Source organism: Chiroxiphia lanceolata, chromosome 11 (genome assembly GCF_009829145.1).
Source record: "Chiroxiphia lanceolata isolate bChiLan1 chromosome 11, bChiLan1.pri, whole genome shotgun sequence".
Classification (NCBI taxonomy): domain Eukaryota; kingdom Metazoa; phylum Chordata; class Aves; order Passeriformes; family Pipridae; genus Chiroxiphia; species Chiroxiphia lanceolata.
The window spans coordinates 17,625,157-17,637,672 of record NC_045647.1 but is presented as its reverse complement, the minus strand read 5'-3'; the positions used below and the strand labels follow the sequence as shown (position 1 = coordinate 17,637,672).

Below are 12,516 nucleotides of genomic sequence, written 5' to 3'. Positions count from 1 at the left end.
AATGAGAAATGGGCTCTTAAGAAAAGCAGTGTATGAACAGCTTCATAATTTCAATATTTGGGTTTTTTTCAGTCATTTGCTAAATGGCTGGAGGTGATGCTGTGGGCAGGCACCACTCCTGCTGGTACAGCCAGGCTGGAGAAGGCTTTGGACCATGGCCATCCCTCCAATGCCAACAAGCCCCACTCCTGCCACCAGAGATGCTCTGCTGAGCACTGTGTCACCCCTCTGGTTCCCCTACCTCCTCTTCTTCTTCTTCGTTCCACTTTACCCAAATTTTCTTACACTACTGAGCAGAAAACCATCTACTGTTAGGTTATGGCAGGATAAACACAGCCCTACACAATACTTACACTATTTCAGTCTCATCTCCTCAGCTGATGGTCTATTTTCCACTGATACAATTTCAACATTTACCTAAAAACTTTAAACGATTTTTGTGGCTATCTCCTCTTGCCACAGATAACTCAGGAGCTGCTGAGAATTTTTCTTCTCCTGTCAAACAACCCTGACCACTGTTGGGAAACCAACCAGCAGTTTTTAATCCTCCCTGAGACTTTTTATGTTTTGCTTGCTGAAGGTCTGTGATCAAAGGTTGGTGACGAGCTTACATGGCACAGAGCACATAGGGAACAGATTTATTCTCAAATATTTTAAATATTTCATAATTCATTATATTCATGGCATAAAAAGTACAAAGAATCACTTCAGTCTCCCTAAGTGGAGCTAAAAAAGTGAGCCAGAGCTGAAGTTTACAATTCTCAATCATAAATACGGTCACAAATACAGCAAGTACAATCAAAATGGCCTGGGGACAAAAGCAGGGACTTCAAAAAGAAAGGCATTTGGTCAAGAACAGACATGTACAAATATGTTCCTTTTATTTAGGGTGGTGCATTCGAATACTGATAAACTGCATCTAATAAACACTACTTCAGAAAGTACAATAGAAATGAAGGCAGAAGGCAAAGATTTCCTATAATCCCAAATGGTTTCAAGCAGACCTATTAGGCAGCCAGGCATTTTGAGTTTCATTTCAGCTCTAACTAAAGCACATGTTTTAATGCAGTGCCACTGCTCTTGATTAAAATCAAACTCAAGTTCCTCGTGTTTTTGGTTTAGCATTTAGGATGGGGAGAAAACAAATTAAAAGAAGCCCAATAAATTTTAAGAGAAGACTGAAGAAGAAATTAATTTATCAAATTAGCAATGTGCGGCGGTACTTCAAAACCCCAGAGAGGCAGAAAGGATGCCTGCAGGTTACTCCTCATGATACCAAACAGAGCAAATCCAATCAGATGAACATGCTGCAGGATCAGTCAGGCGAAAGCCACGGGAGCGGCGGAACAAAGCGAAAGATGTATAAAAAGAGGATTTTCTAAACCCATTGTACTGGTTTGAAACTGAGCTATTCTCCCTAGAGGAGATGACAGCATCACCGGTACAGTCCTGCAGAACAAGCTGTCCAAAAAACCCCCTCGAAGACAACACAGAGGAAAAGTAGAAAAAGAGTTTTAATGAGAAATTAAAAATCCTACTAGAATGTTATAGCTGCAGCGTTGCACTAAAAATAACACATCTCCATTCAAAAACCTATTTCCTGCACAGGAGTGTAAGCAAACTGCTCGATTTTACCATGTTATTAAATAACTCCTTGTCTTTAATGGTGCCACCATGGCTCCCTGCTTGATAATTCCCCTTGCTTAAAATAACTGTCTATGGCAAGAGCACTGACCTTCAGGAATAAGTGAATGAACGAGGAAAGCAGCCCGCCAGCACACGACCAAATTGAAAACGATGACAAGCAGTTATTTCGGCACACAGAGATGAACAGAGGGAAGAATGTGATTATCTACATGTAAAATATTGAGTGACACCAGCAGCAGACAGGAACTTCTGTTTGCCCAGTCTTGTGAAACAAGAACGAGCTGCTGCTCAAAGGAATAAACAGACAGCGAAGAAAAAACCCAACGAGATATTTTGTTCCTCTCAGCAAGTGATCAACTCAAGATGCCACGGAGGCCGACTGCTTCGTCAGCACAGAAATTCATAACTTGCCTTGAAGATGAAATGACCATCAAGCCACTTGAAAAGGGATAAAACACAAAAGGTAAAGAAAAATAGTCTTTAAAAGGAGTTCATATGCTTCTGAGCAGAAGGTATCACCTAATTACGAAGTGAAGGTGTTTTGCTAGGAGGTACAGCTACCCCTCCTCTGAAAAACCTGCTCTTGGAATTGTAAGTAGAATGGTGGAGCATGGGGGACTACAGCTCATACACTAAGTCTGTTACTTTATTTTTATATATATTATAAAAAGCTATTTTATAGCATGTGTATAAAATATATATACATATATATATATATACACACATATATATACACACACACACACATATATAAAAGACTCGTGAAAAGAAAGTGTTTACATAAGCTTCAAAACCAGCCTCACAAAATGGTTTCAGAAATCATGCCAAACCAGTCCTGGAGCTCCCACCTCACCATGCCAATGGTTTCTGGCAGCCCCGCAGATTGCACAGGAGAGGAGGTACCAAGCAAAACACAATTTTGGTTTTCTTGGGTTTGGTTTCCTTAGAAAATGCAGTATTTTTGATGATATAATCCTGCTAGAGAGCCTTGAAAACAGAAAAAAGTTACAAATCCGTATCTACTGCAGCACAAAGTGGCAACATCAACTATTCCCATGAAAATATATTCATAAGGAAATGCAAATGGAAAATACAGCCCCTCATTAGTAAAGCTGTGCAGCCACCCAGCAGTGCCTGCTGGATTGGAGGGACCAGACTGGGTGGATGTTTTCCCTGTGAGGGCAGTCAGGTGATGGAGCAGGTGGGACCAGCACGTCCATCCTTAGAAGGTTCTGGGACCCAAAGGGGTACAGCCCAGAGATCCTTCCTTGATTGCTGCTTTGAGCAGAGGTTGGACACTCTGGAGATCCTTTCCAACCCAGCTCCCACCATCAAGATAGAGAGCACCCTCCAAGCTGCCTCCCATTACTCCTCTGTAACACCACCAGGCTGCTTCAGACACCTCGCTGTGTGACTCTGGAATAGCAGCACAAGGAATGATGCTGAGGAAAGCGAGTCACACTCCCAACCAGGCAGCAACCACCGCTGCTCCCCCAGCCAGCCCATCACACGGGCTGCCAACATGAGCTGCAAATGTGCTTCTCTTGGACAACTGTTTTCATCCCCCAGCTCCCACAACGACCTACTTACAACTCATAAGGCTGTTTGCTGCTGAAATGCATATTAAACTCAGGACAAATAAAAAAACCCCCCACACCTTTTCCATTTCAGGTACAACTTTTTGATTTCATGTTTAAAAATGCTCCGCAGTCAATCACATTTCAGAGGGCACAGAAACCTAGAGATGCCAAGAGAGAGATGGCCTAGAGTTCTAAGTAGAAACTCCATGCACACACACATTTAAACATGGGTATCTGTAGGAGAGACTTGGGGTAGAACCACCATGGGAAAGCTCTTGGGGCAAGAGAGAGGAGACAAGACCCAGGCTGACCAGAAACTGAGCAACTGGTACATTTCTCTTTGGTTATTTGCTGGTTAACTGATACTAGTCAGAGTAGTTGGTCAACTTTCAAAGCAATGCTTGGACAACAAAATAAATGTTTGGCACATGTATTTAAAAGTGAAACAAAAAAGTGGCCCATGGCATTTCCTTGCAGGAGCCTGAATTTCTACCTCACAGCCCTTTATTAAGGTCTGAGACTTTATATTGACCTTTGCAGGGGGAAACACCTGCAGGGTAAAAGCAGGACCCAGGTAATTATACCTTGCTGTATCAGGAGTATCAGCTACCTCAACTCTCATTCCATTGGAAAAAGGGACTGGAAGGCTGGATTCTCTCTCAAACAATGATGTTTACAAACCATTGTGTCTGGTGTCGCAAGCATCACGTGCTTACCAGAAATGGCTACTGGCAATAAATCCTGAGTATCCAGGGGACTTCAGTGCCCAAATCCTGTCTTATCATAAACTGGACCAGCACAGTGGCTTTCCAAAGCGTGGCTTTAAGTTTCTGTTATTAAGCCTGAGAGTAGGAATCCCCATTGTTTGGCTCTTAACAGCTGCAAAAACCATCCATGTCACTTCCCACCCTGTGTGGAGGTCTCTGACCTGACAGACTGGCACAGGGAGCCCCTCACCCCAGGCAGCCCCAGCACCCCCATTTGGTGCCGCTGCCGGATCCGCCCCCGGAACCCCGAGCCTCCATTTCACACATCCCACAAAACGCTCCCCCAGCGCCGCATCATGTTGCGCACGACTCCTGGCGCTTCCCTCCTGCCGCCGAGCGTGACACTGCCTGAAACTCGCCCATCAGCACCTGTGATGAGTCAGGGTTTGAGATGCTCAACACCTCGGGGTGCCAACAACCCCCTGCTCTCCTCCCACCGTCAAGTCCTTCGACTTCCGGACACTTCTGAGAGCGCAGACCTCAGACAAGCGTTCTGGGGTCTCAGCAACAGAGACTGAACCCCTCTCATGGTCTACCAATTCCCTCCAACTGATTTACCTCCCTCATCTCATCAAAGCTCAGGTTAACACAATTATTCCCTGATTGCCAGCACAGCCCTTGCTTTTGGTCAGTGTTTTGCAGCTGCCAAAAGCAAAGGTGCAACATCTGTGCTTGGAGAACACAAGAACCTTGGTGGCAGCCACCCCAGCACCCACCCGAGCCGGCCGGGAGGGCTGAGCGAGGAAGAGGAGGCGTTACCTGGGTGAGGTGCGGGTTGGGGTTGAAGCCACACTGGTTGCAGACTTTGCTGTGACACTGGGTGCAGGCGTTGAAGTTGGGCTGGCCGGGGGAGGAGGTGAGCTCTGTCGTCTTGCAGATGGGGCAGAGGGTGCTGCTGGGCAGGGGGGCGATCTGCGGGACCGAGTAGGGAGAGGTAGGGGTGCTGCCCCGGTCCGGTGACACCGAGGGAGACCTCCCCGGGCCCTGGCTCCTGGCGTCCACCTGCAGTGTCCTCCGCGGCCCCTCCGCCGCCGGTCCGGGCTGGCCCCGGCCCCTCATCTCCCGGGGGCTCTGGGAGCTGGATGCAGTCTGTGCCAGGGAGGGGGACGCTGACCGCTGGCCCACGGCCTGATCCAGCTGCTCCGGTCTCCTCTGTGCACTGAAACACCATGGAAACACACAAAATAAGCCCAGGTTTCACACATTCACCTGATGCCAGTCAATGCAGACGACAGCTACAGCGCCCTCTCTCCCCCAAAAGCCCCAGCTCAGGCAAGGAGGTGCAGCGAAACCCCCCTGCAAACCAGGGAGATTGCTCAGATCAGCAGAAGGATATGCTTTACCTTACGAAACGAGGCACAACTTCAGCTTTCTCTTATGTAACCCAGCGGCAGAGATGTAATTGAATTATTCGGTGTATTCCGAGTTGAACTTTAGTCAGAAAGTTGCACATAAAACTGCGTGTGAGAAGTTTGGGAAGCTCAGCCTCCTGCCAGCCAGGGCTCCCAGCACTTCTCCAGCACAAACTTCAGCACAAACTCACTGGAAGAGGCAGCAGTGACTCTGCTTTGCAGCCTGCAGGGCCCTTTCTGCAGGGACACGGCCAACGCGCGCTAAACCAGCTTCTCACAACCTACTTTCATGAGTGGCTGTGAAACCAGAAGCCTGCAAAGAGCCCTATTTATTGAAGGAAAACCCCTCCAGAAGCCCAGAGGAGGCAGGAGAACTACTTGTACTTTCTCATTTGTCAAGCAGACCCATGCAAGTTGCAGGTGAAAGCAACTAAGGGCCTGAGGTCACAGAAGTGGAAAATCAGGAGAGAGAGAGAGCACTGGCTCTGCTTTAGTAATCAGTAGTGAAGTGGGAAGCACAGGCAACAGGGACTTTTGTGGGCTGGCTGCCCCCCAGCTGAACCCTATTTAGGTGATGTGAGTCTTGGCTGGGCAAAAAACAGCTGGGATGAAATCTGGTCACCAGGACAGGACAATGAAACCTCCCTGTGAAACCACAGCTACCCAGAAGGAGCAACCCTGAGGTCGGCATCGCACCCACTGCTGGTCCAGCAACAGTCCCATGGCCTGTGTAGGATGCCCAGCACCCCACAGTGCTGAGGGATGCTCCTGGCCACCCCAAGGAGGTTTGGAGCAGCTCCAGCTGCAAGAACTTTGAGCTGTTGTGCTGCAGAGCATGACATGACAGCCTCCTCCTGTGTGGTTTCAGTGCAGGCACCCTGTAATGCGCTGCTGATGGACCACAAGTGCATGAGAATGAATCTGTGATGGAAGATGCTTATCTAATTACAGAATAATTTGGTGCATGTGCTTATCAGTAATGCCCACAAATATTTCTCGAAAAAGCAGAAGCCCTAATGCCCTCATTTACCTGTGATCTACAGCTGTTTAAGGAAAAGTATTACTCAGAACCTCAAATTTAATACATTGTTGATTTACCCAAGCAGGGTCTGACCTTATAAAGGTTTAAAAAGGGAACTTAAATGCATAAAACTAATGAAATTCAAAGTGCATGTTGCCACAGTAATAGGAAGTTGGATGAAAATAAATAGTAAAATAGCACTTTGGGAATACTTTCCGGCTGCAGGTTGAAACCCACTTCTCTGAAGGAGGAATTGCACAATAATAATAAAGCAAAGCACCAAGGGAGGGACTGATCTGCTCCAGACTAAAAAGCAAATTGCTCCTGGCCCTGCAGCAGGGACCTGACATGAGTGTTGTTGGCAAGTGCTTCTCCTCCATCATTAGTTCTGACACCCTTAGGTCCAGATTTGGGGTTTGCCTCCTCATGCTGAGGGCTGCAGAGCTGCTGCCCCATAAAACACACAGCATCTGTAGCTGGTGGAGATGGGAGCCACTCGGCCCCTTCTCACCCTCTTCTCACCTTAAATTTAAATCCTCTAAAAGCAGCATTTATGTATTATGTTACACACTATACTAATGGTGTATTAAACAACTCTGAAATAACATTATTTGAAAAACTTCATGTATATATGGTCAATTAAATAACTGCTGTTTGGAATAAGAGAATGGTTGTTCTGCCCAGAGAAGCTGTGGCTGCCCCATTCCTGGAATTGTTCAAGGCCAGGTTGGACAGGACTTGGAGTAACCTGCCGTAGTGGAAGTTGTCCCTGCCCATGGCAGGGATTAAGAACAAGATGGTCTGTAAGGTCCCTCTCATTCCAAACCACTCTGTGATTCTATGATTCTATTCCATTGCAAATTTCAAAATCCAAATATTTTTTCCTCATTTGATGGGAAAAAATGTTTGCCATTTGCCACCAAGTAGGAATTCTGAGTCTGAACTGGCTCCGACCACAGAAATCCCACTCAACCACAGTTTCACTTCCCAACTCAGTGAAAAATGGGAATAATTTACAGCAGCTCCTCACAGTGCAAGTGTTTAGCAGTGTATTAGTAGTTACCACCTATTTTTGCAGCTGATGTTAGTAGCACTGGCACTCTGGCCTATTTAGTTCAAGTACCTTTCTGTAAATAAAGAGTGAAATTTTTGAGCTGGATTTTCACAGCAAATCAACGTGAGGAGTGCCACACCTCTGGATCTGTGCTCCATCAAGGAGCTGTCACCCAACACAGAGACAAGCTCACCATGTTTCCAACCCAAAACGGTCTGTGGCTCTCTTGAAAACACAAAAACCCATGAGGAACAACACAGTAGGTGCTGTAATTTTGCCCCAAGCATCATCCCCAAGCACAGAAGAGGGAGGAGGGCAGTTGGGTGCTCACTGCCTGGCAGGTCCAGCGGCTCTAGAAATGCTCTCCCAGCCTGGATCAGAGCTCCCTCCCAGCTCCATGCACTTTTTCAGGTGCAAAGTAATGCCAGTCACCACCTCCGTCCCACTCCCAGCAGCAGTTTCACTCCATACACATATATCATCACTGCATTTATTTATTTTATAATTACCCAAAATGCCTCAGCCTCCCCTCCACAGGCTGGGCTGTCTCTCACTTGCACCAGTTGAACGTATCCGTGAAATTTTAAGACCAGAAAAAAAATCATCTGGTCTGTCAAATACAGTAACTCAATCCAGGAGAGGTGCCTCAGGAAAGAACATGAGAATAGTCATATGGAATCAGACACAGGCCCACGCTCGTTGCATCTTCTGCGAGGATGCTCCAACATTTCTATGCCTTGTACCCATCTAGGAACCCTTTTTTTTTTTGGCTGTTACACAAGCCCAAACTGCAGCTCAGCCCCTTGTTTCCTTACAGCCTTTATCACTGATTAATATTAACTAGCACCAAGCTGCTAACAGGTTCCAAAGGAGTTCCCCCCAAGTGCCACTGGATTGTTTATTAACAATTAAATTGAAATGCCTTAATAAGGCATGATTTCCCCCGTTTGATGGGGGCTGTATTGATTTTGCACCACTCTAATTGCTGAATTAGAAACATTGGGCAATACAGAGTCAAAGATCTCCACAGGGTCCAAACTCAGCAGTACTCTCTGTTACCGACAGAGTAATCATTTGTACAAATAAAGAATATCAAGCGCGTGTGACTGAGTTTATTAACAATTATACTGTCAAGGTTTTCATTAAAGATATTCTGTCTATGAATGCTTTATCACGAGAAGGGCAGGCAGGAAGCTCTATTCACCTGCCTGCAGTCACTGGCACAGTGGGCAGCTGGGAAGATGCTGTTTTCTTCCTTTTTTTCATTATTTTTAAATTGAAAAAAGGCGTCTTTCTTCTTCTTTTTTTTTTTCCCTCTAAAACTCTCTCCATTTTCCAGCACAAAGCCAAGGCACCCACAAAAATAAACCCTCAGCTCCATAAAAGAGAGGAGGTGAAGCTGCCAGGTTGCTTGCCATGGAGCCCAGAGCTAAAAATCACACCGAGATATTAATCCATATCCAGCTCTGCCTCTCCATCAGATAATTCTCCTGATTAAAAAGGCACAGAACTTCCCTTGTTCTACTCAGGAACAGACATGAGTATGAAACCAGCCTTTCTATTTAGGGCTGGTACAATGCCCTGGGAGGAGATGGATAAGCACTGGGAGGGAAAAGCTGCCTGGGATGATCAGAAACATGATCAGCACAAGGAAAACCAAGGGTCAAAGCCATTCACCACAAAATCGAGCTCAGGGTGTAAAAAGTCACAAGCACCTTGGATTTTTTATGTCTGCTTTTTTCCCCTTCTGTAAAAATGATGGTTCTTATCATTAAACTTACAAGAATTGGGAAGGCTTTAAAAACAAAGACCTATTTACAGCCAAACCAAATGTTAGACTGCTTGCTGGTTAATATTTAATTTCAGAAAAAACATGATTTGTCCTAAACCAAATTTTTGATGCCACGGCATCACCAGGGAAAAGATGTCAGCAGCTTTCAGGAAGATGAAAGCAGTGCAATGACATAGCACTGGTTTACAATTCCGTTCCAGTAAATCAGTTCAGCCTTCTTATTTGGGAATTCCCAGGTAAAGTCAAGGTCTGTAGGAGGGAATTGCTCTAATTAACTGAAATAGGTTCATCGGTGCCACTAAATTTTACAGGCAAGACCCAGGCTTGGAGCCAGCATCCCAAGAGATGTCAACAGGCCCTTTTTCACACAAGGTGCTAACATGGGAGCAATAACCATTGCAAGGTAAATGCCAACACCGTTAATGTCTCTGCTATAAAATCAAGCAATAATGATATTACACAAAATCTACATGTGCAGCTGGTAAATCAAGTCTTGTTGACTTGTGTGGAAAAGTTCAAGAGAGAGAATGTGCATTGGTTTTCTCCTGATTTATTGGTTTTCTTCTAAATTCCACATCTCCCCCTTGGACACACCAGCCACATCCATCTGCTCAGCTGCCACCAAACCCTGGCAGCGCTCACATCCACAGGGGCTTGGCATTTGTGGTCTGAGTAAATCTTTCATGAGCTGCACCCCTCCTATGCAACTGGGAAACATGGATTGCATCCCTCCCTCTGCCTGGTGCCAATGGAAATGGGTCCCTGCTCGCTGGGCAACTGATCTAATTACTGCATTGTAGTAGATAAAAGGAACACAAAAATAAGTGGCGCTGTCACCGTGGTTTTACAAAGCGCACGCCCTGCTCAGGCTTTCCAAGGAAGAGCTGGGTTTGTCCATGGAAGGCAGCTCCCAGCTTCACATCTGGATCAAAAATCAGCAAAATGAGGACAAGCAAGCAAGTCTTTTCTGTTAGTCAAAAAAAAAAAAAGAGAAAAAAACGGGTAGAAAAAGAAGGGAAATGACTGCTTGTTTGCAGTAAAACCAAGAGAATGAGAAGCAAACAACTCAAGATAAAGCATGAAAAGAGAGGAGATGTGAAGACACACCCAAAAGGAGGCTGGGCTGACCAACAAGAATTAGAGCTGCTCAGCTAAGAGCAGAGATTTGACCTAGTTGGTTTGACTGAAACCTGATGTGAACATCCACATGACTGATTTTAAGAATCACTGAGTATAACCTATTTAGAAAAAAACCCAGGTAGCTAAGCAGAAGAGTAGTTGTACTCCAGGTCAAAATGGCACTGGGTTTGACTTGGAAAGACATAGTTCTGAATGGTTGAGGGTCGGCATAGGAACAGCGTGGGATAATAGCAAACATTAGCTGGTATGCTCTGCCTGTCAGCACATCTGACTAGAAAATAGGACATGCAACCGTTTAATAAATAAACAGAAAAAGAAGTGTCTGATGTGGAGTGTCTCTGGTTTCAGCTCTGCGCACTGAAAATCTCACACTACTGATGCTCAGATCTACCCTGAACCTGGGAGTTTTACTGGGGGCAGCTTCATAGCTCTAAAAGTGCTACATCCAGCATGGGGAATTCTGCATTGACCAAAAAGAAGAAGAAGAAAAAAAAAGCAGCAGTTACAGAATTAAAAACTAGCACCTGCTTAAATCCAGGTATCCCTGACTTAACTACACTGATGTCCATGCAGGAAGAGGATCCTGCTGGAAGTGTGTGTACTGGGCTGTTTAAAAACAGTGAATGCCACCCAGATGAAATCAAAACAGAAAATACGAAATGGTGACTAGAAGCTGTCAGGGAGTATTTTATTAGATGGCATCACAAGCACTCTTGTGAAAGGCCACAGTGTTTAATAACTGGCTTTTGTGAGCAGTGGAAAAACCCTGTTCTCCTGCAGCTTTGTGCTCCAGGGTTGCTTTATCCCCGTCAAATAAGATGCAGTTTCTGTCAGGCATTTTCCCAGTGACTGAGGCGTCCCTAATGCACATCTCCTGATGCTGACAGTGTACTTGAGCTCCTGCTCCAGGCTCCCAATCTGGGCAGTCATTTGAGTCCTTAACCTCCACCCACATACCTGTTCTCATAAATACAGAGGAATGTGACATCCTGGAGTCCTCTGCCTCCCTGTTACACCCCACTGGGGCTGGGGTTCAAGGAGGGGCTGCCAGGCAGAAGGTGGCATAAGCCACTGGCACTCAGCACACCAGACTCACAACCTTCCCTAGAGGAATGATGCTGCTGTGGGGTGAGCAGCGCTGCATGCACGGTGTGCCAGCTTCCTCATCTGACCATGGTTTGGCAGGAGACAACACACCCAGAGCTGTTGCTGGTTTTTCCCTTCCTCTGAAAAGCAGAGGTCTATGCCATCCATGGAAAGGCAACAATAACCAGGAGTTTTTCAGTGTACACAGTTACCAAAAACCAGCTATTCTCTGTCTTATAGCACCGTGTCTAGTTCAGCTGAGAATCAGCAACAGGCAAACACATCAATGTCGCTTACGCTGCTGCTCTATGAAGCACGGCTGTTGAGAAGCATCTGCCATCTTATTAGCTGAATCCTATATACTAGAAGAGAGGTTTATAACTGATTTAAGCTCTAAATAAGCATTTGCTTGCTTATTTTCATTCCTGTGCAACTGCCTTTTTGGAAAGGTTTGTGAATCATTATCAATTGCAGCTGGACTAGATGATCATTGAAGGTCCTTCCAACTGGAAATATTCTATTTTCTATCCTATTCTATTCTATCCTATTCCATTCTTATTTGGCAAATAAGTACTTAATTTGCACCTTACTTGGCCCTGGTTGAGCCAAGGGCAATTTTCCTTAGGGCACTTTGCAACATAAAACCACAGCAATGGTTGGTCCCACCCACCAGCCCAATAACCCCAAACCCCCAAGGTCTGATGTCTACTAGTCACCCTACACAGACCACAATGAACATCTGCAATTAAATGCAAGGCTACTGATCCCCACAGAGCCCAAAGCAGCCTCTATGAAGCCCAAGACCTGAACTGGAGACAGGACAGACTTTTCCATGTCTCACATGAGCCCTCACAAGCCATAAGGTCACCGAGTGACCTGCAGACCACCCTCTGCTGCTCTGGGGAGCTGCTCTTTCAGCTGCTGATGCCTGAAATGTGTGGCCACCACTGTCAGGATCTTGGCCAAGCCCCTCAGAGCTACAGGCAAATTGGCCTGACAGAAGAGTCTGCAGATAATGATCTCAGTCCCATATATATCAAAGAGATTTCTTCTCGAATAGCTTTACAGAAGCAGGCA

General features: G+C 45.8%; 1 protein-coding gene across 2 annotated transcripts in view; it reads right to left on the bottom strand.

The window, feature by feature from the left end:
- BSN (bassoon presynaptic cytomatrix protein) overlaps positions 1-12,516 on the bottom strand; it is a 93,947-nt gene that overhangs the window by 65,577 nt on the left and 15,854 nt on the right. For both annotated transcript variants that reach the window (XM_032698997.1, XM_032698998.1), the window contains exon 2: positions 4,754-5,153. In XM_032698997.1, coding sequence (XP_032554888.1) covers positions 4,754-5,153 — 400 coding nt within the window. The remainder of the gene's footprint in view (positions 1-4,753; positions 5,154-12,516) is intronic.